Source organism: Talpa occidentalis, unplaced genomic scaffold, assembly GCF_014898055.3.
Source record: "Talpa occidentalis isolate TD23 unplaced genomic scaffold, MPIMG_talOcc4v2.1 talOcc4.6, whole genome shotgun sequence".
Classification (NCBI taxonomy): domain Eukaryota; kingdom Metazoa; phylum Chordata; class Mammalia; order Eulipotyphla; family Talpidae; genus Talpa; species Talpa occidentalis.
Genome location: NW_023604972.1, coordinates 54509032 through 54533376, shown reverse-complemented (window position 1 = coordinate 54533376; position 24345 = coordinate 54509032). Strand labels below are relative to the sequence as shown.

The 24345-nt window shown below is 35.9% G+C and overlaps 1 protein-coding gene across 1 annotated transcript; it reads right to left on the bottom strand.

Annotated features, from left to right (window-relative positions):
* Nucleotides 1-4666: 4666 nt before the first annotated feature.
* IBSP (integrin binding sialoprotein) lies at nt 4667-23746 on the bottom strand. The gene is made up of 7 exons (XM_037530374.1): nt 23730-23746; nt 21490-21557; nt 21344-21394; nt 21177-21254; nt 17701-17763; nt 5762-5935; nt 4667-5210 (listed from the first exon to the last, which is right to left on the bottom strand). The coding sequence occupies exons 2-7, from the start codon at nt 21541-21543 to the stop codon at nt 4674-4676; spliced, it is 957 nt and encodes a 318-aa protein (XP_037386271.1). The 5' UTR covers nt 21544-21557; nt 23730-23746; the 3' UTR covers nt 4667-4673.
* Between the last annotated feature and the right edge of the window lie 599 nt (nt 23747-24345).

The following is a 24345-nucleotide window of genomic DNA, read 5'->3' as shown; positions in this document are numbered from 1 at the left end:
CCTTACATGGTGCTAAGACCTTAAAATACTCAGTATATTAAAAATGTATTAAAACTCACTGAATTTGTTCATCTAAGAATGAAAGTTTCCATACAAAATATATTCTGTTCTATTTCAAGCTGCCACCCCCATTGTTTTTCATTAGTTCCAGGGTCTCAAGAGCAGAGAAGAAAGTTTTGTGAGCTAAGTCTGCAGCTATTATGAAGTTATTGTCATTATATTGTTCAAATCCGTCACATTCAAAGAAGTATGGAAATAGTTTCCACACCTGATGGAAAAGTGGCAATGTCACATTGCAGAAGAGCTTGTAGAATGGGCAATGGTGTTGGACTCATCTTCAGAGGATACACTGTGCCTGAAACAGCCCCTGATAGCAATGCATGAATTGAACATTGGCTGGAAATGACTAGATGACGCCTACTCACACTGGAGAGGACAGTGTACTGAGTGCACTGATGGAAATGCTAATCTTATCTGGAAACACCCTCACAGACCCCCAGGAATAATGTCTAATCAGGATACCCTTTATCCAGGCAGGTTGACACATAACATTAACCACCACAGCACTGAATTTGATGATAACCCATCCTACACAGCGTAAGAAATGGTTTCTATTGTGCTGTTGATTTTAGGTAACTATTTTACAGCTAGAATCAAGGTAAAGGTTTCCCAAAACTGGCTAAAGAGTAAAACGTACCTAATAATCTTGGTATAAAAAAAATTAAAGTTAATTTGGGTAGTGAAAAAAAAACTATCCTTAAATATTATTTACCAAATATAATATTTCCTGATGTATTTTGATCTAAGAACTATCAGAAGCATATATTAAGTTGCTGCAGAAAGGAGGCAACTCACATCAAATATGAGAAATTTTACTGTATTTTTGAAATACAGTTTGAAACAAATAACCAAGCTTCAAATTGTGAAAAAGGGGGAAGAAAGAAAAAAAGGTGGTGAGTTTATTGATAGTTTGTTTACATTCTAAGTTATTAGCAATAGCTACATTTTAAGTTAATCTGTTCTCCATGGCTATGACTTTCTACCTATGACTTTATACAATCCATGACTTTAAACAATCCATGACTTTATACAATCACCTAAAATTATGTAATCTAAAGTAGGACTCAACAAGCTATGGCCCGGGGGCCAAATTTGACACATCACCTATTTTTCAGAAATAAAGTTTTATTGGAACATATCTTGTCCATTTATTTGCATATCAGCTATGACTGCTTTTGCCACAAAGGCAGATTTGAGTAGTTGTGACAGAAACTACAGAGCCTACAAAGCCAATAATATTTACTACCTGATTGTTAACAGGAAAAGTTTGCTGACTTCTGCCTTACAGTTTTCTGACCCCTGACTAAAATAATCAAGCTTGAAATTGCATTTTAAAAAGATATAAGACAAATTCTGTAGACACGGATGGAGATCTTATCTTCTTATACCCTGGGCATGAAATGCAAGTAGGAAAGTCTCCTGAGAAAGAACAGAATGCAATTTGCATGGAAATTTTTTTCTTAGAGGAACAAATCAAGTTAATGAATTTCAAATCCACTGGGTATCTTAATGCTCTAAGGGTAGAAAATATTCACTGTAAGGCATTTGGATAAGAAAAAAAAAGGTCTAAAGGATTCCCTCATGGTTTCTATTTAATTAATGTTGATTTTTTTTTAAAGTGTGACTCATATTTCTTGACATTAGATTATCCTGATGATAAATGATGATGAGCATTTTCTCATGTGCTTATTGGTCATCTGTATATCTTTCTTGGAGAAGTGTCTATTTAACTCTTCCTAGACTTTTATGTTCAGTTCTTTCTCCAGATTTGAGAAGATTTTCTATATTATTTTTGTGAATAAGCCCTCTATTTCCCTTTGGGATATCCATAATCCTTATGTTGTCTTTCTTAATACAGTCAGATAATTCTCAGTTTTTCTTCTTTTTTTTTTAAGATTTATTTATTTATACAAGAACTGGAGTACAGGCCAGATGTGTGGGAGGGTGAGAGGATTCACCAGAGACAGAATGGGGAACAGAACAGGCACATTGACTGAAATACACTGCCAAGGGGAGCAGTGGATGAGACAGGAGAGGTCTGCCATGCCATGTGGGTATCTCCCTGGCTGGCCGGGATCAAACCTGCACTAAAGAGGCTGCTGACAGCTTCACAGTGCTGTGCTCAACTGCCTGCACCACCAGGGAGTCCCAGTTTTTCTTAATTTTTAAAACTCATTTCTTTCTCTTCTTCCAGATGCATCTTTTTGTATATTATGATCTTTGAGTTCACTGATTTGATCCTCCATTTAGTCTGTTCTGATTCCATAGTTCCTCTAGAACTTTTGATCTTACCTATTGAGCTTTTTAACATCCAGAATATCTATTATTTGCATATTAAATTTCCCACTTCTACATTGTGTTCATTAATTTTATTTCTGAGCTTTATCTTTGCCTCTGAATTTTGTTGTAGCACTTTTGTTAGCTTTTCTGAATTATCTGGTATTGTTATGGCTTGGCTTTCTGTGTTTTCTTTTCTCTCTTTAATTTTGCTTATTATAGCAATTTTGAGCTCTATCTGATAGGGAGATATAATCTTTCATGACTTTGTCATTAGATTCTGGAGAGCTGTTCTCTCCTTATGATGACATATTCCCTTGTGGTCTCCAGGTGCCACGTGTTACATGTTTTATCTTCCCATATTGCTGTTTTAACGTGAACTATTTTTAAAAATAAAATCTCTAGCAGTAACTTAAAACTACTTTTAATTTTTTTCAGGGATCTCTCCTGTTTTTTGAGTTGCTCTGATTTTATAATTTTGGCCTTTGCTGGCTTTTGTAGATACTGAGACCTTTTGTTTTGTTTTGTTTCTGCAGTTGATGAATCAGCAGGATGGTAGAAGGGCCCGAACAGTGGTGTGAATGTGCTAGAGATGAGGAGGGCTGGTTCATGTTTGTGGCACCAGTTATATCTCCTCTCTCTGGGCTTTTAGATCTGAAATTTTGTAGCCTGTGTGCTGTCAGTGTGCTTCATGAAGTCAGTATCAGTTCCAAGGGGTCACTGTAGTGAGGCACAGTCCAGAGCACTGTCTCCCCTCCTTACTGGTGACCTGGTGTGAGTAGAGCACCCCAGCTCCCCCACTCTTACATGGGTGTGATTCTTCACCTTGTTTCACTTCTCCTCCCAGGGCCTCTGGCAGGCCTGAGACCCCTACTGTTCCCTTGTCTTGGATCGCAACCTCCAGGCATTTCTCTCTTCCCAGCTCCTGTTCAACTAAGCGTGAATCTCCTTGGCATCTACTTTCTCCTTGCCCATATGAGTGTCTAAAGTCTCAGGGGTGCTCCAATTTTGAGTCAAGTCACAGAAATCTCTGGGTGTACTGTTCCGATAGTTAATTGTTATATGTTCCTCTCAGAATGAAGGAAAGCCACTTGTTGCCATTTTGGTAAAGTTTCTCCTATTTTCTTACTCATTCCCACTATTAATTTTCCTTTACACTTCCCATTTGAAATTTTATTTTATGTTTATATTAAAGTGGAATTGCAGTTAAGATTTTGCACATCAACCTTCTTGTGTGAGTGTGTGTATGTGTATGTGTGTGTGTGTATGTGGAGGGAGGGTTTGGCCCATCCCACTTCCTAGCCCACCCAAAAATCAAATCAGATAGGAATGAGGTTATCAGCTATAACATAGGTTATTTGATTAAACTTGAATTTCAGAGAAATAATAGATCATTTAGTATAAGTATGTCCCAAATATTTCATTAGGGCAAATAGGCCATGGAATATACTTACACACACACACAAAAAAAAATTCATTATTTATCTAAAATTAAAATTTCATTGGACATCCTATATTTTTCTTTGTAAAATAAATACATTCTAATGTATTTGTAATTTGTAAAAACACATTCTAATGTAGAATTCCCATTCTAATAAAACTCTTTTATTTTCCTAATGTATATGGTTTGTCCTTCCCAAGCATGTCAAACTTTAGGTGTGCTGATTCATGCATAAGAAACTACCTGTAATTCCAGAGTTTTAGAAATAAGCTTTTGTCCTTTAGCTGAATTGTTCACTTACTGATCTAACCTTTCCCATTCTGAAACTCTTATTTTCTTTCTTAATAGTAACACATTTGTAGAATTGCATTTTTATTTGTGATAAAACCCATAGAGAGAATATACATACATATCACATAAAAACACATGAGGATGATGATTAGGCCTACTATACAGTGTTGACTAGGTAGTAAAGAACTACACATATATTGTATAGTGTCATTAATATCAACGAACCTCACCTTAGAAGCACTTCTTGCACAAAGAGCATGCTATAACAGTCAGCAAAGTGCAAAGTTAAAAATACTAGTTATAGAATGACAGCCTCAAAACATTCAATCAAACTCGATCTTGTGGATTGCTTTACCAATTTTTAAATGGCCCTAGTTCACAATGACTTTTCAAAAATATATTCAAAAATATACCATGGAAAAGCAACAAGAAGCTCATTACTTGCAGAAGCAATTAAAGAAAATCACTTGGGAACAGTAGCACCATTCCACATGGTAATACGCACATTTGTTATATTGCGCCTTCCTGAGTTGAACTTTGAAAATGGTAGCCACACAAAATGCCAGAATGGATGAGTTCCTCCCAGGCTAGGCCTTCACTGGTGTTAGTAATAATCCTGACCATCATAGCCACCATATCCTTGCCCTTTATAGTAGCTATACTCATCCTCATAGGCTCTGTAATTATCCCCACGAGGTTCTCCATTCTCATTTTCATAGACTTCATATCCATATTCACTGGTGCCTGTTTGTTCATACTCCTCATACTCGGGGGTGGTGGTTTCCCCTAATGTGGGGGTGGTAGTCCCGTAGACCTCCTGGGGTGGGGTTGTAGTTTCAAACCCACCATTTGGAGCAGTTGTTGTTGTAGAGATGCTTTTGTCCTGTTTTCCAGGTACCGTGGTTACTTCTGTATTCGCTTCTGTGGCACTTTCTTTTTCACCATCTTCTTCACCATTGTCTCTACCACTGCTGCCATTTCCATTGTCTACATCTGTGCTGTTGGTGCTGGTACCATTTATGCCTTGCTGGTTTTCATCCACTTCTGCTTCATTTTCTTCATTTTCATTTTCTTCCTCTTCCTCTTCATCTTCTTCATCACTTTCTTCCTTTTTTGTAGACTTGTTTCCAGTAGGCTCAGCCTATAAAGAAAAAGTTGAAAGAATCCAAATCTAGCATGAAAAATGAGAAACCTAAGATCTTTATTTCACCCAACACACCTGTACTGACAACTTTTTTCTAGAAGTAATTTTGAAATGAAGTCAATTTAACTTATGAAAGAATTGATGGGAGTCTTCAAATTTCAGAATTAATACCTTCATCATTGAAATTTGATGGAAAATATACCTAAAAAGTAAGCATCCTCTGTGGCAGATGCTTCCTATAAATCTGCGACTCACTTTTCTTTGTTTTAGAACTTTCTTTCCTGAAACACAATGGTATCTTTCAAAAGCTTTTACCAAATGGTAAGATGCTTGCCCTTAATCTTTTGTTATAATTTAGAAAGTCGGTGTGATAACATAGGAAGATACTTTGCCTGGGGAAAAAAGTGTATTCTACTTGTGAAGAGGGAAGTTGCATCTGCTCTGGCTTATCCATGAGTTAATGTAGATAACATAAAATATTTGTGGTTATAGTAGAGGATAACATCAGACTTCATTACTGAAATGTAATATTTTGCAGGAACTACTACCTTTTTGGGAAGCTGTATTGCAGCAAGACCTAGCGTCACTAATGCAGGTGTGCTGTCCTCGCCATAGTCAGGCGTTGTAGCAGAAAGGGTGGTGTTCTCGGCCTCAGAGTCTTCGTCTTCATTTCCATCAGAGTTTTCATTTTCTTCATTATTTTCTTCTTCATTTGAATTTTCCTGATGAAATATATCCAGAGCAAGAAAAATTATTTTAGCGGAAAGATAACTCTTATTAATATTTACAATACAATGGTAGTAAATGGATTCACATATTTCTTACAAATATGCTGAGAACTTTATACCTTTTTAAAATACTTCATAGCAGCCCTGTAAGTTAAGATTATTGTTCACACTCTTCATTTTTTAGTTTTTTTAAAGATTTATTTATGCATACAAGAACTGGGGTACAGGTCAGAGGTGTAGAGGGTGAGAGGATTCATCAGAGACAGAGTGGGGAACAGAACAGGCAGACTGACTGAAATACACTGCTGAGGGGAGCAGTGGGCAAGTCAGGAGAGGTCTGCTGCTCCATGTGGCTAGCTCCCTGGCCAGGGATCGAACTCATGCTGCGGTGGCTATGGATAGCTTCATAGGTTGAGTCTTAACCCCTTGTACCACCAGCTCGAAAAAGACTAAATAATGTGCTTATCGTTTTATAATAAGTGATGAAGTTGTATCTTTCTAAATGAAAAAGCTGATTTCTTTTTAATGTGCTGTGATGTTTTTGATGATGATTAGGCTTTATGTGAATTGTCCACACTAAGAATAGTTTTTCCAGAAAGGGTTTTTTTAATAGAAACCCCTCTTTTCAAAAAAAAAATTGAATGACTTATCACTACCAAAAAATGAATATATTTCATTTCTTTTCAACTTTATTTAAAGAAAAAAAGACATTCAATTTAAAATCTATTTACATAAAAGGAATCTAAATTGGGAAAGAAGAATTAAACTGTCATTACTTGCAGAGCACATGATAATATTTGTAAAAACTCCACTAGAAAAACTACTTGAAATAACAGCTCAGTACAATAGAGTGGCAGGTTACAAAATAGATTTATAAAACTCAGTTGATTTTGCATAGGCAAACAAGCTAGAAAAGAGATAAATCAAGAAAACAACTCCATTTGTAATCACATCAAAATAATTAAATACTTATAAATAACATGTTCAAGAGGAGGGGGCGGAGCAACATGGCGGCAAGGAGACGCTGCGAGTAAGATCTCCCATTAAAAAAAGTTAATAGGGAGGAAAAGCGGCAGGTCCCAGTGAGAACTGGGACACGGAAGATAAACGGGTGACTCCAGCAAACTACCCGAAGAAGAAAGTGGCCATAAAAGAGGACCAGAAGGGAGGGAAGCGCAGAACCCTGCTCCCCTCCCCCGCCCACAGAGGCTGCACTCTCCGACCCGCAGAGAGGAGGGAAACAACAAACCAAAATGGCCAACAAGAACAAACTACGCAGCAAGCGGGACCGTGAGTGGAAAGGAACTATTGCAGCCACCACACCCCGTGAACGGGAGCTGAGGCGAACCCTGCAGGATTCACCGCGGCGAGCGAACGGCTCCGGGCGCCATTAGAGAAGAACAAAGACCCCAGGAGACGCGCACACAGCCCGGGCTGCCGGTAAGCCTGCGCGGAAACGAAACGCAGCGCGCTCGGGGAGCTTGAAAAGCAAGTGCAGACCAGAATCGCGGCTGCCCAGGTACCCGCGCCTGCGACCTAGGCTTGCGGGGAGACGACCTAGGCTTGCGGGGAGACGCGCGGAGGTCCTCACTGAGGTGAAGGTACCTCCCTGAGTGAGCAGGAACCAGGCACCCGGGCACGGGAGCAGTGCAAAAGGCGCCATTCCTGCGCCACTGAACTGGGCTACAGCCCACGTCCTGGAACTGAGGGCTTTGAACTGAGACCCGGGGCACGAAAATTCGGGGCGTGGGTTCTCCACGACGGTGGGGCACAAGGCAGACACAGCACCCCAAAGCTGTTGAGGTGTACCCTACCATTCCCACTCTGTTCCCTGTCCCACGGGGTGGGGGGGATGAAAAACAGCCCCCCAAGGACAATAGGAGAGATCTCTGGCGCCACCTAGTGACCAGGAAAAAAAAAGTCACTAACACCCCATAGAACAGGAAATTTCTTAAGACTGCTTGAAAAGGGCAGAAGGCTTCTGCAGTGGCCAGCCGGGAAGTTATTCCACGCCAGGCCCCTTCCGACCAGCAGTCTGAGCCCACAGAGGGAGCAGGCACCCACGTCCGGGGCAGACCGGGTGCGCAGAAGAGTGTGCCTGAAACCGGAGGCGCAGGGACTGCATCCCGCTTCGCCATTTGAGAACAGGGACATTTCTTCAGTAAAAACTGCCTAAAACCAGCAGAAAGCTCCCCCAGAAGGCAGAGATGGCTCCTGGAAGAGCCAGAGGGGAGCGGAGAAGTTCACCCAAGATGCCAGTCAGTCCGAGCATCACAGTGTCCCAATGCATACGACAAATTAGAAAACAGACAGTAGGGAGTAGAAGAACCACACGCAACCTAACAACTCCTCAGGAAAGAAGCACACCACAAAAAGAAAACCACTCCCCAGATTGCAACGACAGCAACTTGGAAGAACTTCTGAGCCTTCCAGAAAGAGAATTTAAAATTGCCATGATTAAAAAAGTGATAGATCAGAAGAAGGAAATTGAGTCCCTAAAGAGGGAAAACAATGGTCAGAAGAATGAAATTGAGTCCCTAAAGAGGGAAGTAAAAGAAATGCAGGAGATCAAAGAATTAATGGAGGAACTAAAGAACTCCGGGAAAAGCAAGGAAAGCAGAATAGATGAAATGGAAGAACGAATAAGTTCTCTTGAAGACACAGAAATAAAAAGAACCAAAACAGAAAAGGAAAGAGAAGTACGAAGGAAAAAGAATGAAGAAAGACTTCGAGAACTATCTGACTCCATGAGGAAAGGAAATATAAGAGTTATAGGAATTCCAGAAGGAGAGGAGAGAGATGTAGGAACAGAGAAAATATTCCAGGAGATAATTGAAGAGAACTTCCCAAATGCGAAGAAGGAGCTGAAAATTGATATACAAGAAGCAAGAAGAACACCAAACTTCCACGACGAAAGGAAAAACACAGCAAGACACATAATAGTAAAGCTCCCAAGAATCCAGGACAAGGAAAAAATAATGAAGCTGACAAGAGGGAAGAAACAGATAACATTCAAAGGAAAACCAATCAGGCTGACATCAGACTTCTCTGAAGAAACACTACGGGCAAGGAGAGAGTGGAGGGACATAGTCAACAGACTCCAAGAAAACAGATGCCAACCAAGAATACTCTATCCCGCAAAGCTCTCTTTCCTCCATGAAGAAAGAATATGGACCTTCCCAGACAAAGAGAAACTCCGGAATTTCATTACGAATAAACCCCCACTCCAAAAAATACTACAAGGAATCCTAAAGTCAGAACCTCAGAGGGACGAATAACAATGAAAGAAGACCAAAAAAAAAAAAAAGTTATTAAAAGAATAAATAAAATCAAAGGAAAGACAAACATAATGGCAAATACAGATGCTAACATATCAATATTAACTCTAAATGTAAATGGACTAAACTCTTCAATAAAAAGACACAGAGTTGCAGCCTGGATTAAGAAACAAAACCCAACCTTTTGCTGTCTCCAGGAAACACATTTAGCTACAAAAGATAAAAATAGGCTCAAAGTCAAAGGATGGAAAACAATCCTACAAGCAAATGGGCCAAAAAAGAAAGCAGGAACAGCTATACTTATATCAGATAAAACAGACTTCAAACTCAAAAAAATAAAAAGAGACCCCAATGGTCACTACATTATGATCAAGGGGACAATACTTCAAGAAGAAATAACACTCATTAACATATACTCACCAAACGAAAGAGCACCAAAATATATCAGACAACTGTTGTCCTCTCTGAAAACAGACATCAGAGAAAACACATACGTAGTGGGAGACTTCAACATACCACTATCAACAATGGATAGATCAACAAGACAAAAAATAAGTAAAGAAACTAAAGCTCTAAATAAGGACCTAGAGCATTTGGGCTTAACAGACATCTATAGAACACTAAACCCAAAAAAAACGGAGTACACATTTTTCTCAAGCGCACACGGATCATTCTCCAGGATCGATCACATACTGGGGCACAAGACAAACATCAACAGATACACCAAGATTGAAATCATACCAACCATCTTTTCTGACCATGAAGGCATCAAACTAGAAATAAATCATAAAAAGAAGGCAAGGAACTATCCTACCTCATGGAGATTAAAAGCCACACTACTGGAAGACCACTGGACTAACGAGGAGATCAAAGAAGAAATTAAAAAATTCTTTGAATTGAATGACAAGGAGGACACCAATATCCTAAATGTATGGGATGCAGCAAAAGCAGTAATAAGAGGAAAATATATAGCAATAGAAGCTCACATCAAAAAAACAAGAAAGAACTCAAAGAAACAACCTAATCTCGAAGCTCAAAGATCTAGAAAAAGAACAACAAAAAAACCCCAAAACCAGTAGAAGAAAAGAAATAATAAAAACCAAAGCAGAAATAAATGAAATTGAAACTAAAAAAACAATCCAAAAGATCAATGAAACCAAGAGCTGGTTCTTTGAAAAAATAAATAAAATAGACAAACCCCTAGCCAGGCTCACAAAGGAAAAAAGGGAGAAAGCACAAATACACAGGATCATAAATGAAAGAGGAGAAATCACAACGGACACAGCAGAAATCAAAAGAATAATCAGTAACTACTATGAACAGTTATATGGAAACAAGTTCAACAATCTAGAGGAGATGGACAAATTCCTACAACTCTACAATCACCCAAAGCTAGATAAAGAAGAAATAGAACACCTAAACAGACCAATTACAAGCAGCGAAATTGAAATGGTAATTAAAAACCTCCCCAAAAACAAAAGCCCAGGACCTGATGGATTTACAAATGAATTCTACCAAACATTCAGAGACGAATTAGTGCCTATCCTTCACAAACTCTTCCAAAAAATTGAGAAGGAAGGGACAATACCAAACACGTTCTATGAAGCCAATATTACACTAATACCAAAACCGAATAAGGACAACACAAAAAAGGAAAACTATAGGCCAATCTCCCTAATGAACACTGATGCAAAAATCCTCAATAAAATTTTAGCTATCAGAATCCAACAATGTATCCATAAGATAATTCACCACGACCAAGTTGGATTCATTCCAGGGGCACAAGGATGGTTTAACATCCGAAAATCAATCAACGTTATCCAACACATCAACAAAAAGAAATATAAAAACCATATGATAATATCAATAGATGCTGAGAAAGCTTTCGACAAAGTGCAACACCCATTCATGATAAAAGCCCTTGAAATTCTTGGGATACAAGGAACATACCTCAACATCATAAAGGCCATCTATGACAAGCCAACAGCCAGTATCATTCTCAATGGTGAAAAGCTGAAAGCAATTCCATTAAGATCTGGAACAAGACAAGGATGTCCACTCTCACCACTGCTTTTCAATATAATACTGGAAGTCCTAGCCAGAGCAATAAGACAAGAGAAAGACATCCAAGGAATCCAAATAGGAAAAGAAGAAGTCAAACTATCACTATTTGCAGATGATATGATAATATACATAGAGAACCCTAAAATCTCCACAGAAAAACTAATTCAACTCATCAATCAGTTCAGTAAAGTGGCAGGATACAAAATCAACACGCAAAAGTCAGTAGCCTTCCTATACACAAACAATAAATCTGAAGAAGAAGAAATCAAAAAAACCACCCCTTTTATTATCGAAACAAAAAAAATCAAATATTTGGGAATAAATCTAACAAAAGAGGTAAAGGACCTATACAAAGAAAACTATAAAACACTGTTAAAAGAAATAGAAGAAGACACAAAGAAATGGAAAGACATCCCCTGCTCATGGATTGGAAGAATAAACATTATTAAAATGGCCATCCTACCAAAAGCAATATACAGATTCAATGCTATTCCAATCAAAATCTCAATGGCATTCTTCAAAGAAATAGAACAATTATTGATGAAATTCATATGGAATCACCAAAAACCCCGAATAGCCAAAGCTCTACTGAAAAAAAAAGAAGGAAATGGAGGCATCACACTCCCAGACTTTATACTACAAAGCCATAATCATCAAAACTGCATGGTATTGGAACAAGAACAGACATACAGACCAATGGAATCGAATAGAAAATCCAGAAATAAACCCACAGATTTATGGTCAACTAATCTTTGACAAAGGAGCAAAGACTATGCATTGGAGCAAAGAAAGTTTGTTCAATAAATGGTGCTGGGAAAACTGGGTCGCTACATGCAAAAGAATGAATCTTGACCACTACCTCACACCATACACAAAAATCAACTCAAAATGGATTAAAGAACTAGACATAAGACCTGAAACCATAAAATACATAGAAGGAAATATAGGCGAAACACTACGGGATTTGCACATCAAAGACATCTTTACAGACACATCACCCAAAGCAGTGATAGTGAAGGCAAAGATAAACAGCTGGGACTACATCAAATTAAAGAGCTTCTGCACAGCAAAAGAGACAATAACAAAAACAAAGAGAAACCCCACCAACTGGGAGAACATTTTTGCACCCAACACTAATGATAAAGGACTGATCACAAAAATCTGCAAAGAGCTGATGAGACTCAGCAACAACAAAGAAAATAATCCAGTCAAAAAATGGGCAGAAGAGCTAAAAAGAAACTTCTCTGAAGAGGAAATGCAAATGGCCAACAGACATATGAAAAAATGTTCAACATCACTTGCAATCAGGGAAATGCAAATCAAAACTACCATGAGATACCATCTCACACCAGTGAGAATGGCACATATTAAAAAAACTAGCAACAACAAATGTTGGCGAGGATGTGGAGAAAAAGGAACTCTTGTGCACTGTTGGTGGGAGTGCAAACTGGTCCAACCACTATGGAGAGCTGTGTGGAGATTTCTGGACCTACTAAACATAGAGCTTCCATATGATCCAGCAATTCCACTCCTAGGTATTTACCCAAAGGACACAGAAACATCAATTCCAAAGAGCACCTGCACCCCTATGTTTATAGCAGCACTGTTTACAATAGCTAAGCTTTGGAAACAACCCAAATGCCCAAAAGTAGATGACTGGATCAAGAAGATGTGGTACATATATACCATGGAATATTACTCAGCATTCAAAATAGATAAACACATGCAATTTGCAGCAACATGGATGGCGCTGGAAGGGATCATGCTCAGCGAAATAAGCCAAAAAGAAAAAGAAAAATACCGGATGGTCTCACTCATAGCAGGAATCTAGAAAACTTAAATAAGGGACCAGGAAAATGAATAACTGTAAGAAAGTGAAAATCAAAATCAACAAAAATCTATGAACCAGAGACACTTTTTGGGGGGTGGGGGGCGGGAGGGGAAGGATTGGGGTCAGAATGGGGCGTTTGCAATTGTATGGGGGAATATAAAAATAAAATTTAAGATTAAAAAAAAAAAAAAGAATAAAAACAGGAAAAATAAGTGTAGAGCAAACATAAAAAATTACAACCCTTGTACACTGTTGGTGGGAATGTAAAAACTGTAAAAAACAGTGTGGGGGTTCCTAAAAAATTAAAAATATATTTACCATTTGATCCAACAATTTCACTTCTGGGTATTACTCCAAAAAATTAAAAGGAAGATTTTGAAGAAAAAAAAAAATAACATGTTCATCATCACTATTATCAGGAAAAGCAAATTAAAATCATGATGAGATATCATCCCACTCGTATGAGAATGGCCAGCATCAAAAAAACCAGGAACAAGAAGTGCTGCTGAGGATGTGAAGGAAAAAATGATATTTTGTATGCTTTTGGTGGGAATGAAGACTGGTTCAGCCCTTATGGGAATAGTATGGAGGTTTCTCAACATATTAAAAATAGATCTTCCATATCATCCAGCAATTCCAGTCCTAGGCATCTACCCAAGAATGCTAAACCCTAATTCAAAGGTATATATGCATTACTGTGGTCATGGCAATGTTATTTACAATAGACAAATTGTGGAATCTACCTAAATGTTCAAAGACAACTGAGTGGACTAAGAAGATGTGGTACATAGAGATAAAATGTAATACTACTAAACCCCCTCAAAAAAGATGAACTGTTGCTATTGGAGACAACACAGATGGAACTGCAAGGGATAAAGCTAAGCAAGATAAGTCAAAAGAAGAAAAGGAAAATACTAGATGGTTTCAATTATATGCGGGACATAGAGAAACAACCAAATCAAAAAAAAAAATCAGACAGAAACAAACCCTGTAAATCTGACCATAGATTTGAAGCTACCAGCAAGGGAAGGGGAGAGCAAAGAGCACAGTGTGAATGGATTCAATAAACTATGGTGGAGGAATATGGGTGTCTTGGGAGGGGAGTGCCTTTGTGGTGGGTGTGATGTGGTGACAGAGAGCTGAAGAGCTGGGATTCTATACTTCTGACTCATACAAAGTGTTCTCTGACAATTTTATCTCAATTAAAAAAACTGCTAATATGTAAGTTAGTTCTGTGCTATATATAGTATTTAAATAATTTGAGGCAATTTTTCATGCAATGAAGAAAGTAAGTACTCCAAGGAATCTGTATCGTTATGTTATTGCATGGAGATGGTTTTACAAGTTAACATGCCTCAAATGAATAATTACTATAATCTTTAACATTTCGTTCTTTTGTTTTAATCCATGATATTAGGCAATTCGATTGTTTGTTAATTGAGCTAGTCTCCTAATGTAATTCATAGCTAATATTAAAGGTCATGTATTTATAAACATAGAATTTATTGACTTTAAATGAGTACTGGAAAACTGAATGTACTTCAATATATTTCTAAAGAGAGTATGTGTTAGTATAATTTTAATTAAGCATCTTATATTTTATGACTTACAAACAAATAAAACCCAGATTTATCCTCTTATTACTAAAACAAAATGACTAAAGAATATATTTGTTTCATCATTTATGTAAATTCCCTTCATTTCATTGAACTCTTGGGACTAATAGAATCCATCCAAAACAATATTCAGCTATTTGTGCCAAATATCCCATCAATACTATGCTGTCTATATTATTTCCTGTGTTTATTCTTTATTCCAACAGACTAAAACTTTCAAGAGTAGAAGGAAAAATCTTTAGAGTAGGGGAATATAAAAATTGCATCCTATGTTCTCACTTCACAGGTATAAATCTGAGGTGCCAGGGAATTAATGTCTTTTTTTTTTAAAAAGATTTATTTATTTATTTATAAGAACTGGGGTCCAGGCCAGATGTGTGGGAGGGTGAGAGGATTCACCAGAGACAGTGGGAAACAGAACAGGTAGACTGACGAAATACACTGCTGAGGGGAGCATCGGACAAGATAGGAGAGGTCTGCCGAGTCATGTGGGACCCTTGTTGGCCAGCTGGATTGACCCGGCGCTGCAGAAGCTGCAGACAGCTTCACAGTGCTGCACTCAACCTCCTGTGCCACCAGGAGAGGTCCAGGAATTAATGTCTTATATGAAGTTAAACAGATAGTAGCTTAATAGTGTCAGGATCTTAACTAAAGAACCAAACTCTCTGCTCATAGATTTCTGTTTCCTCCAATAACATCCTTTCTTTTCTTAGATACTTTATTTAAGGATGTCCTGCTGCACTGAGTTTAAAAGGAAAATGATCATCTGTTGATGGATACTAGGTTGCAAATGGAATAGAAGAGTAAGAAATTATTTGTACTTCAAGAAATATTATTAATCCACTAGACTGCTTAACTGATTGGAAGATATTAAGTGTTGGTGTGAATGAAGAGCAACTGGAACCCTCATATATTGGTGGTGGGAGTTTATATTAGTGCACTTGCACTGGGAAGCTGTTTGGGTGTATCAATTAGCTTGGACATATACATATCTTTTAACTTAGAAATTTAACTTCTATCAATAGTAAAATGGCCTCCTGAAATGAAAGTATGCATTCATGGGAAGGGTTATTAGAATGTTTATAGCAGCACTCTATTATAATGCAAACTTAGAAAATACCCAAGTGCCCATCAGCAGAAGAATAATACATTGGTAGTAAATTCACATAATGAAATATTTGCTATGGGTGTTAGTTACACTTATTATTCAACTTCTGAAACTTTAATGATCTGTGTACTTATGATAATTGTGCTTTATGTATTATATTTCAATAAAAGTTTTTTCTCAATAAAAGTTTTTTTCTAATGAGGCTAAATAATTTAAGAGTGGAAAAAAAGTATAATCACAAGTAGATAATATGCATAAGCACCTTCTCATGTGAATACAATTCCTGGGGATTCTGTATTTAACCTGAATTGCCAATAAAAATTTAGGGAAGAAATGAAGAAAAACAAGGCTCTAACACTCCTGCAGAATAGAAGACTTTTTGTTTTATTCATCTACTTTTAAAGATCACTTTTATTGAGTGGTCTTTGGAGTATATACTCCTCTGAAGTTTCAAAACGTAACCACCAAACATTTGCTGGGCACAATATATGCTTAAGAAACTGAGAGAGGCAGGATGACGAGATACAGAAGCATGCTCAGGACATTTCCTCCTCAACATAGGAAGTGTAACCTGCAGTCTCTAAGTGCCTGGGTCTTAGTGTTTTGCAGATAACTTCTAGGAGCACCATAAATATTGAGATGCCATTGGCAAAATTTTGAGTGTGTGTTTTCTTCAGCATGTAAAAGGAGTCCTACTCTTCCTCCACCCCCAAGCATTTTTACAACAAACGAGGAGCTGATGCCATCTAACTGGGAAATCGAAGTGGCAAGTCAATTTTATAATCATTGGACAGCAAACAGCTGTAGTTTAATGGATTATTCTTCATTCTTGTGAAGAATACCATGTAGAACTCCAGGCAACATTTTGTGGGATTTAGTAGGTGGCATTTTTCTTGGTACTGGTTTGATATTCTTGTAAGTCCTTCTTTAAAGGATTATGGGGGTAAATTATGGTACCAGAAATGTTACTATTACAGTCTAAAAAAATTCAAGTTAATGATTTGTCACTTTTAAAACCCCCACATGGTTTTGTTTTCAAGATAGCAGACCTTTATCCCTAATTTATTTTTGACTGTCATAGTCCATTCATAAATAGTACCAAAGAATACCTGAATTTAGAAGGTTACCAAACCAGTGGATAGCTATAATTGACTATACAGGAAAATGTGCCTAATTAGTATGTTTCCTTGGACAAGAATGTTAGTTATAAACATGTTAGTGTAATTTCCAAGATATATAGGTGGATTTTAAGCCATGAGTTACATTAGTTTGTAGTATTGTACAGGAAGGTATTTGTACATCTTGAGTATTTACATTTCTGGAAAAATATGAATTTCATTATCAAACAAATAAAGACAGGAAATGTCCATTAAAAAGAGCAGTGCTCCTTGATGGGTCAAGAAAGGCAGATGAATCACAATAATACTGTAAATGATATAAGCTTGGCTTTCATAAACTATCCACTTAGTACATTGACATTTTTTAAGTTCAAACCTTAAAGCAAATATCACATTAAATTTTGGATTATTTTGAATTTGTCTTTTATGATCATGATCCACCCACCTGAATATAAACAATAATTTCTTTTTATCAGAATTCACACTTCCATTTAAAATGGTTTTATTTTGGTTTTGTGTGTCATTTGTAGGTAACCTTAGCCCACACTACAGCAGTATGTTGAACAGGTCATTTTAGTCAATTCTAATTTAAATAATATTCCACTAGTCCAAAATAGAAGAATGTGAGGGACTTTAAATTAGAAATGGCTACTTACTAGTAAACACTACAGTAAATTAATTTCCTGTTAGTTTGTGGTGCTGCCTGGTTTATTATGAAAAAAAAAAATAGCATAAATTCCTTACCTCTTCTTCTTCCTCATCAGAGCTGTCACCATCTCCATTTTCTTCAGATGAGTCACTACTGCTCTAAAAAATAAACATGAATTCATACAAATATAAGCCTATATTAATAGCAAAGGAAATCACCTTTGAGATAAGATAAAATACACACAAACTCATTTCCTTCTTTTTCTGTAACCAACCCTAATGGCTCTAGATATCTAAATGGATGCTCCACTGAAGATTCTGTCACTTTCTGCCCTGTGAATTCTGTGATTCTGATGACCCATTTAAGAAACCTGGATCTTAGAGAACAAACCTTCACATTCACAAGATTAGATTTGAGGAAAGATTCAGGCCCCAGCCCGGGTCTTGCCCAGGGCAGTCCCTATTGGGCTCTTCTTCAGGGGGTCACTTCATTTACCCAAGAAAGGGAATGCTTTGTCCCCTCAGGTGCAAAAGAGAACAATTAGACCTGTTCTTCATTACTATGCCCTCAATGGTTGTACCTTCCCTAGCCCAGAGGGAGAATAAGTATAATAGTATATACTTAGATATTTCTATAAATATATATTTATATTATGTTTATATGTTTATATGTGATATATAAAATGTAAATATTTCATAAATATATATATAATATACTCTTTTTATTTGTTGGCTCAACTATCTATAGAGGACAGCATATTTTTACATTTTTGTCTGTAAGAGGTTTTAGTTATTTTACAAGTGTCCTGCCTTCTTACTGTCTCAACAACATCATTCTTCAATTCATATCATCAATTAGTATAAAACTGCATGAAATAGCTTGAAATTTTAGTATTGTCTCTTTTAGTATTTTCCTTTTTCATTTATGCCTTATTACTGATTTGTCACTAAATTTTACTGATTCTTCTGAAAGTCTCTCATATATACACATATATGTGAGTGTGTGTATATATATATATATATATATATAAACTATTACTTTTTCCAACTTATCTCATTCAATTAATTCAACCACAAAATCTCTATTTCATTCAGGCATTGTATTGAGAATGTATGTTGTAACAAGAAGTGGATTTGGAAATATGGGCAGTTTCTGGGTGTTAAGCACTGTGATGACAGAGATAAAGCTGGCTTATTTCAATATAAACAAAATAAACTTTATAAAATTTTTACTTTCTAAGAGTTCACACACCAAATATTGTTTGAATCATAAAAAGCAATGTATTCAATTTAAAATGCCTCATATGTTAAACTTACTTATACTTGCATTTCTATAACCAAGCAGACAGATAAGCTAAAATAGACTGATAAAATTGCAGTCAATGAAACATCTTTCATGAATGTTGATATTTCAAAATGATTATGGGCACAGAAGACCTCTTCTGTCTTGCCCTCTGTTCCCCTCAACAGTGTATTTCAGTAGATCTACCTGTTCTGCACCCCACTTTGTCTCCCCACCCCACACCTCTTGCCTGTACCCCTGTTCTTGTATGCATAACTAAATAAATAAAAATGACTATTTTTATTTAAAAAAATAAAAATGATTATATATAAACACAGATTTGTTTGAATAATGCATGAATTTCTAAGCCAATACAACTTAATGTATGTTTGGATGATAATCGAGGCATTAAGTAATTGATAGGCTTAAGTCCAAATAGAGGCACTAAGACTTAATAGACTTGTATATCTACTTATGTGTTTGCCAAAGTTCTTTATTATTTTTAAATAAAAAATAATAGTATGGAAAACATATAAATATTATATAGATATTATATATCTAAATTTTGTAATCCAAATTTTGTAAAGTGGGAGAATAAATCATACATCAAACTCTTAGATCAAGAGACACATTTTATTGGATTCTATTTTAAAACAACTATCTTACTTACAAATACTACAGTCACACATTCTGCAGAATTGTAGAAATTAAAGATCTATTTAACAATCTATGAATTTTGAGTCTTCCAATAATGAAATATATAACCACACCTTGTGTTTTCACTTTGGGCATTTAAATCAGATTATACACACACACACACACATAGATTTCTGGATGGGAAGATGTCTAAGTACATGATATTTCAGGAAAGCTGGGGAGCTAATTAGAAATGCAAATTTATTATCATTTCCATTTAGTTTAAGAAAGCAGAGTTTTAAATGAACACTATTTATGGGTCTGAGGTGAACCAAAGAGTAGAAGACAATTCTGAAAAACCACAACTCCTGTATCATTTGTGCTTATATTTCTGTGGCCACACACATTCCCTGTAATTATTATGGTGCTAAAAATACTTTAAGATTATCATTTCCTATCACTGTATGAGTTAGAGATGGGTCAGCCCAACATTTGGCAGGCTGCTGGCCAAGCCACTGCACTAAGGCATCATTTCAGCATTATGACTGCCTCAAGTGTCTCGGGAGTTCTAGGTCAAATGATACATAATTGGTGCCCTGAACCTAAACTGTATAGTAATAAAAATAGAGCAATTCTGGTTTGCTGTATTTTAAAATTAATACCATAACCTCAAGTTTTCAAAGACCCTCTTCACAAGTAACCCAGAAAACCAGAAACTTGTATTTTCAGTATTTATTTTCCTTGTTGTTTACAAATTTTAAGGATGTTTTGTTTTTCTGACTAGTTTCTTAGCTTATGAATTCCTCTTTTTGTTCTGCAGTTCTTGCATCACATTTCCTTCAGAATTATATTCCAATGTATGACATATTGTGTTAGCAAACTGTACAGGTCAAACATGCAGAAAATCTTTGTCTTTCACCATTAATTATCAATATATTTTTTTAATGGTCTCTGTTATGCCTCCCTGGTGACGCAAGTGTTAAGTCTCAGCACTTTCAAGCTATCGCTAGCCACTGAGGCATGAGTTCAATCCTGGCCAGGGAGCTGACCCACATGGCACAGCAGAACTCTCCTACCTTGCCTGCTGCTCACCTCAGCAGGGTATCTCAGTAGCTCCACCTGTTCTGTTCCCCACTCTGTCTCTTGTGAATCCTCTCACCCCCCACACCTCTGGCCTACACCCCATTTCTTGTATGCATAAGTAAATAAAATAAATATTAAAAAAATAAAATGGTCTGTGTTCGTTTTGAAATCAATTTTTCTCCTATCATTTAAAGGACTAAATTACTGAATGTAGAACAGTTGTATCAGAGTTTGATTAATCATAACAAGATGATTAATGGTCTCATCTTATTTTATGTCTCACTTTTTGTCAGTGATTTAGCCAATAAAACTGAATTCAATATGGCACGGTATTTCATTTTCTTATGTCATTCTAGACTGGACCCAAATGATTTGACTCTGTGTGTTTGTATATCTGTTTTAAAAGAGAACCTAAGTGAACATTAAATCTTATTATATTAAATACAAACTTTTTATAATAAGTAGTCTTTCCATGAATTTTGGTGAGATTTGAATTGGGTGATTAATTGAAATTAAATTTAATCCCTTTTAAATTGTAATGGATGAGAAGAAAAATTAATTTTATACTTACCTGCACTGGAAATCGTTTTAGCGGAGGATAAAAATAGGCATGCTTGTAAAGAGAATATCGTGGCCAGTATTTAAAAACCTACGTAAACAAAATAAATGACAATGTTTAATACGCACTAAGTCTAGAGTAAGTGTAGTCGGGCCAAAGAAGTATCTAAAATTAATTACCCCATTTTCTTCAGAATCTTGTAGTTTGGCTCTTCTATACAAATTTTTCATCTGTTTAAAAGAGCATTTAATTATTATATATTCTCTCTTTTACATAAAAAAGACAAAATCAGAAATAAAAACACATTTTTAATAAAGAAACTTACTGAGAAAGCACAGGCCACTCCCAAAATACTGAGCAAAATTAAAGCAGTCTTCATTTTGGTGATTGCTTCTGGAATAAATGAAATAGTATGGTAGTTAAAGAATATTAACACTAAGAGAGTAACATTGTTGCTCATAGTAAACAACAAAGTATTTAATCTGTTTTCATTTCTTTCCAAATACTTTTGATTAAGAAGACCAAATTTCTGCTGTTGCTTTAAATTTTTCTATTTTAAGTGGTAGAATCCTCACTTTACCCCTATTTAAATGATCTGTCATTGGAAGACCATTTCATCACTGCAAGGGACTTGAACACGTAGTGCACTTCACATTGGATTGAGGAAGTCCCCTATAATCAACTTAGAAATACCAGCTAAATCAATGAAATTGTTAGTGTAGTTATATGATCTGTTCATTCTAATTCTAATTTCTCCAATTAGGTCGTTCTACAGTTCTATTTAAACTTTCCATTATCATTGTGGGAGATTATCATTGGATGGACCAAGGGTTCTAGGTAATAGGTATGATGGACACTTAAATTCTGTGGATGAACTGAAGATACGATTCTCAGAGTGAGAATATTATATAAATACCTGGTGTTTGCAACCAGTCAAAAACCACAGTTCCACATAGATAATTCATAAGGTAAAGGAAAGAGACAGTGAAAGCTTATCCTATTTTATTTTAGCCCATTTGATCAAATCCTATTTTATAGGCTAAAATAAACTTAGCTGAAAGCCTACTCACACCCACCCACTTAACACTGACACACAATTGATGAGAGTGCTTTATCACAGAGTGACAGCTTTGGCAACATTTTAGAAGTGATATGTAATAGTGATGACAATTTCTCCATAAACACATTTGAAAAGTAATATTTGAAATGTATGAAACTGATGTCATATATTGTACCTTAAAGGTTGGTTTTTTGTTTTGTCATTACTAACCAAAATTTATTGTGTCCTTATTGAGCATCAGACACTAAAATAAACATTGCACAGAGCAAGTCTTAAGGCCCAGACAAGCTGTTCTGGGTTCTAGTCACATTCTGTTTGTGGCAGACTGGTTGATTTTGATGCCTTTACTTGCTCACCATCCTCTCTACTTCAATAAAAGTTCTTGATGGCTATTTGAGAAAAGAAATGCCTTGTTGGTGGGTTTGGTATGGTAATATACACCTAAATAGGTATGATTCCATACCTCTGAATCATATACAGTGTTGTAAAACAATAAAATAATAAATTTTAAAATAAAAAATAAATAAAATTTTAAAATAAATTTAAAAAAAGAGTACTGCCCCTGAGGAAGTCCCTATGTTTAAGAAAGTTTTGTTGCTATTGGGGGAATCTCTGAATAATATTTTGAATTTTGCCACCCATGGTCGAGCCCTCCAGCAAACAGAATTATTGTTTTGCAGCTTAATGAAAAGTTGGAATATTTATATCTTAAAGAGGAAAAACTTAAATTATAGAACAGTAGAAAGAGTTTTGATTACACAAATTTTTCATAACAAACCACAAAAACAACAAAATGAAAACATGGCAGAGTAATATAAAAAGAACCAAATGATTCACGGAGGCAGCAATTGACTCATTTTAAATCTCATTTTATTTACTTTGTGATTCATCAAAAGTAAAAACCTCTACGGTGACCACTATTAACCCAGAGTACAATTCAAACATTCTTACAGGATAGTTTTGAGAATCTAATTATGTTTTCATTGGGGAGCGTATGATAAACTACCAACATTATTTAATTCTCTAGTACTATGTATTTTTCCATACTAATTTTAGAGCTATTAATGCTTTGAAACCAAATGTATAACATATTGAAAATAGATTTAGTAGGACAGATTAAGCATAATTTATGGAGAAATCTACATATATAGAGGCAGATTATAAAAATAGTTTTACATAGAGACAGATTATATTGAATGCATAAAAATAAGGAAATAAACAGAAATCTAAAAGGTGTAGAGATGGAAAGTGGGAATCATAATCTTCTAGTGCATTGCATAATATTAAAAATTTGCATGCATAGGTTAGTTAACAAGCTTTAGCCTTTTAGAAAGAATCTAAAATATCAGGTACTAATTTAATGATACACAAGTGTTAAATTATGTAGCTTTTATCCACACTGCAATAACATCAATATTTAAGTAAAAATTTCAAAACAAAGTCCACAGATATAAAATATGGAGTGTTTGCTTTTAAGGTAATAAAGTTTTCATATTAAATCTTACCCTTTTGCAGTCCTAGCGTGAGAAGGAAGGCTGACAGGAGTGAGTGACACAGATTGAATATTTCCTCTGCTCTCACTCACTCATTCACTTGCTCTTGCTGGCTATAAACTCTTCTTTGCCTTCTAACAGCCAATCATTGTAACTGCCAAGGTGATGTCAGAATGTGGATTTGCACCAGAAAACCCCCAAACTGCAACATTTTTCAAGACACAAGCTTGCTTGAATAAACATGAAACGTGGTTCTAGTGCCAAGAGTTGTGCATTGTGGAATTTAATTGAAGGGTGAGATGAAGATGAATAGTTTTGAGTTCTGAATATATGTAATAATATACTGAATTTGAATGAAAGCAAATAGCAAAAGATTGAGCCATTTAAAATTTCATGATTACATAAATTTTCACTATGATGAAAGGAAAAAAAATGTAGTTCTTAGACACAAAGCTATATTTTTAGTTTAATAAATACTGAAGTTAAGAAACTAAATAATAAAGGAAGCTGAAGAATAATTAATTTTAATATCAATTGTCCAATATTTTTCTGAAATATGTATAATTATATTTTTTTCAGTGACTCATTAAAATTGATATAATGAAATCAGTCAGGATGTATTAGATAT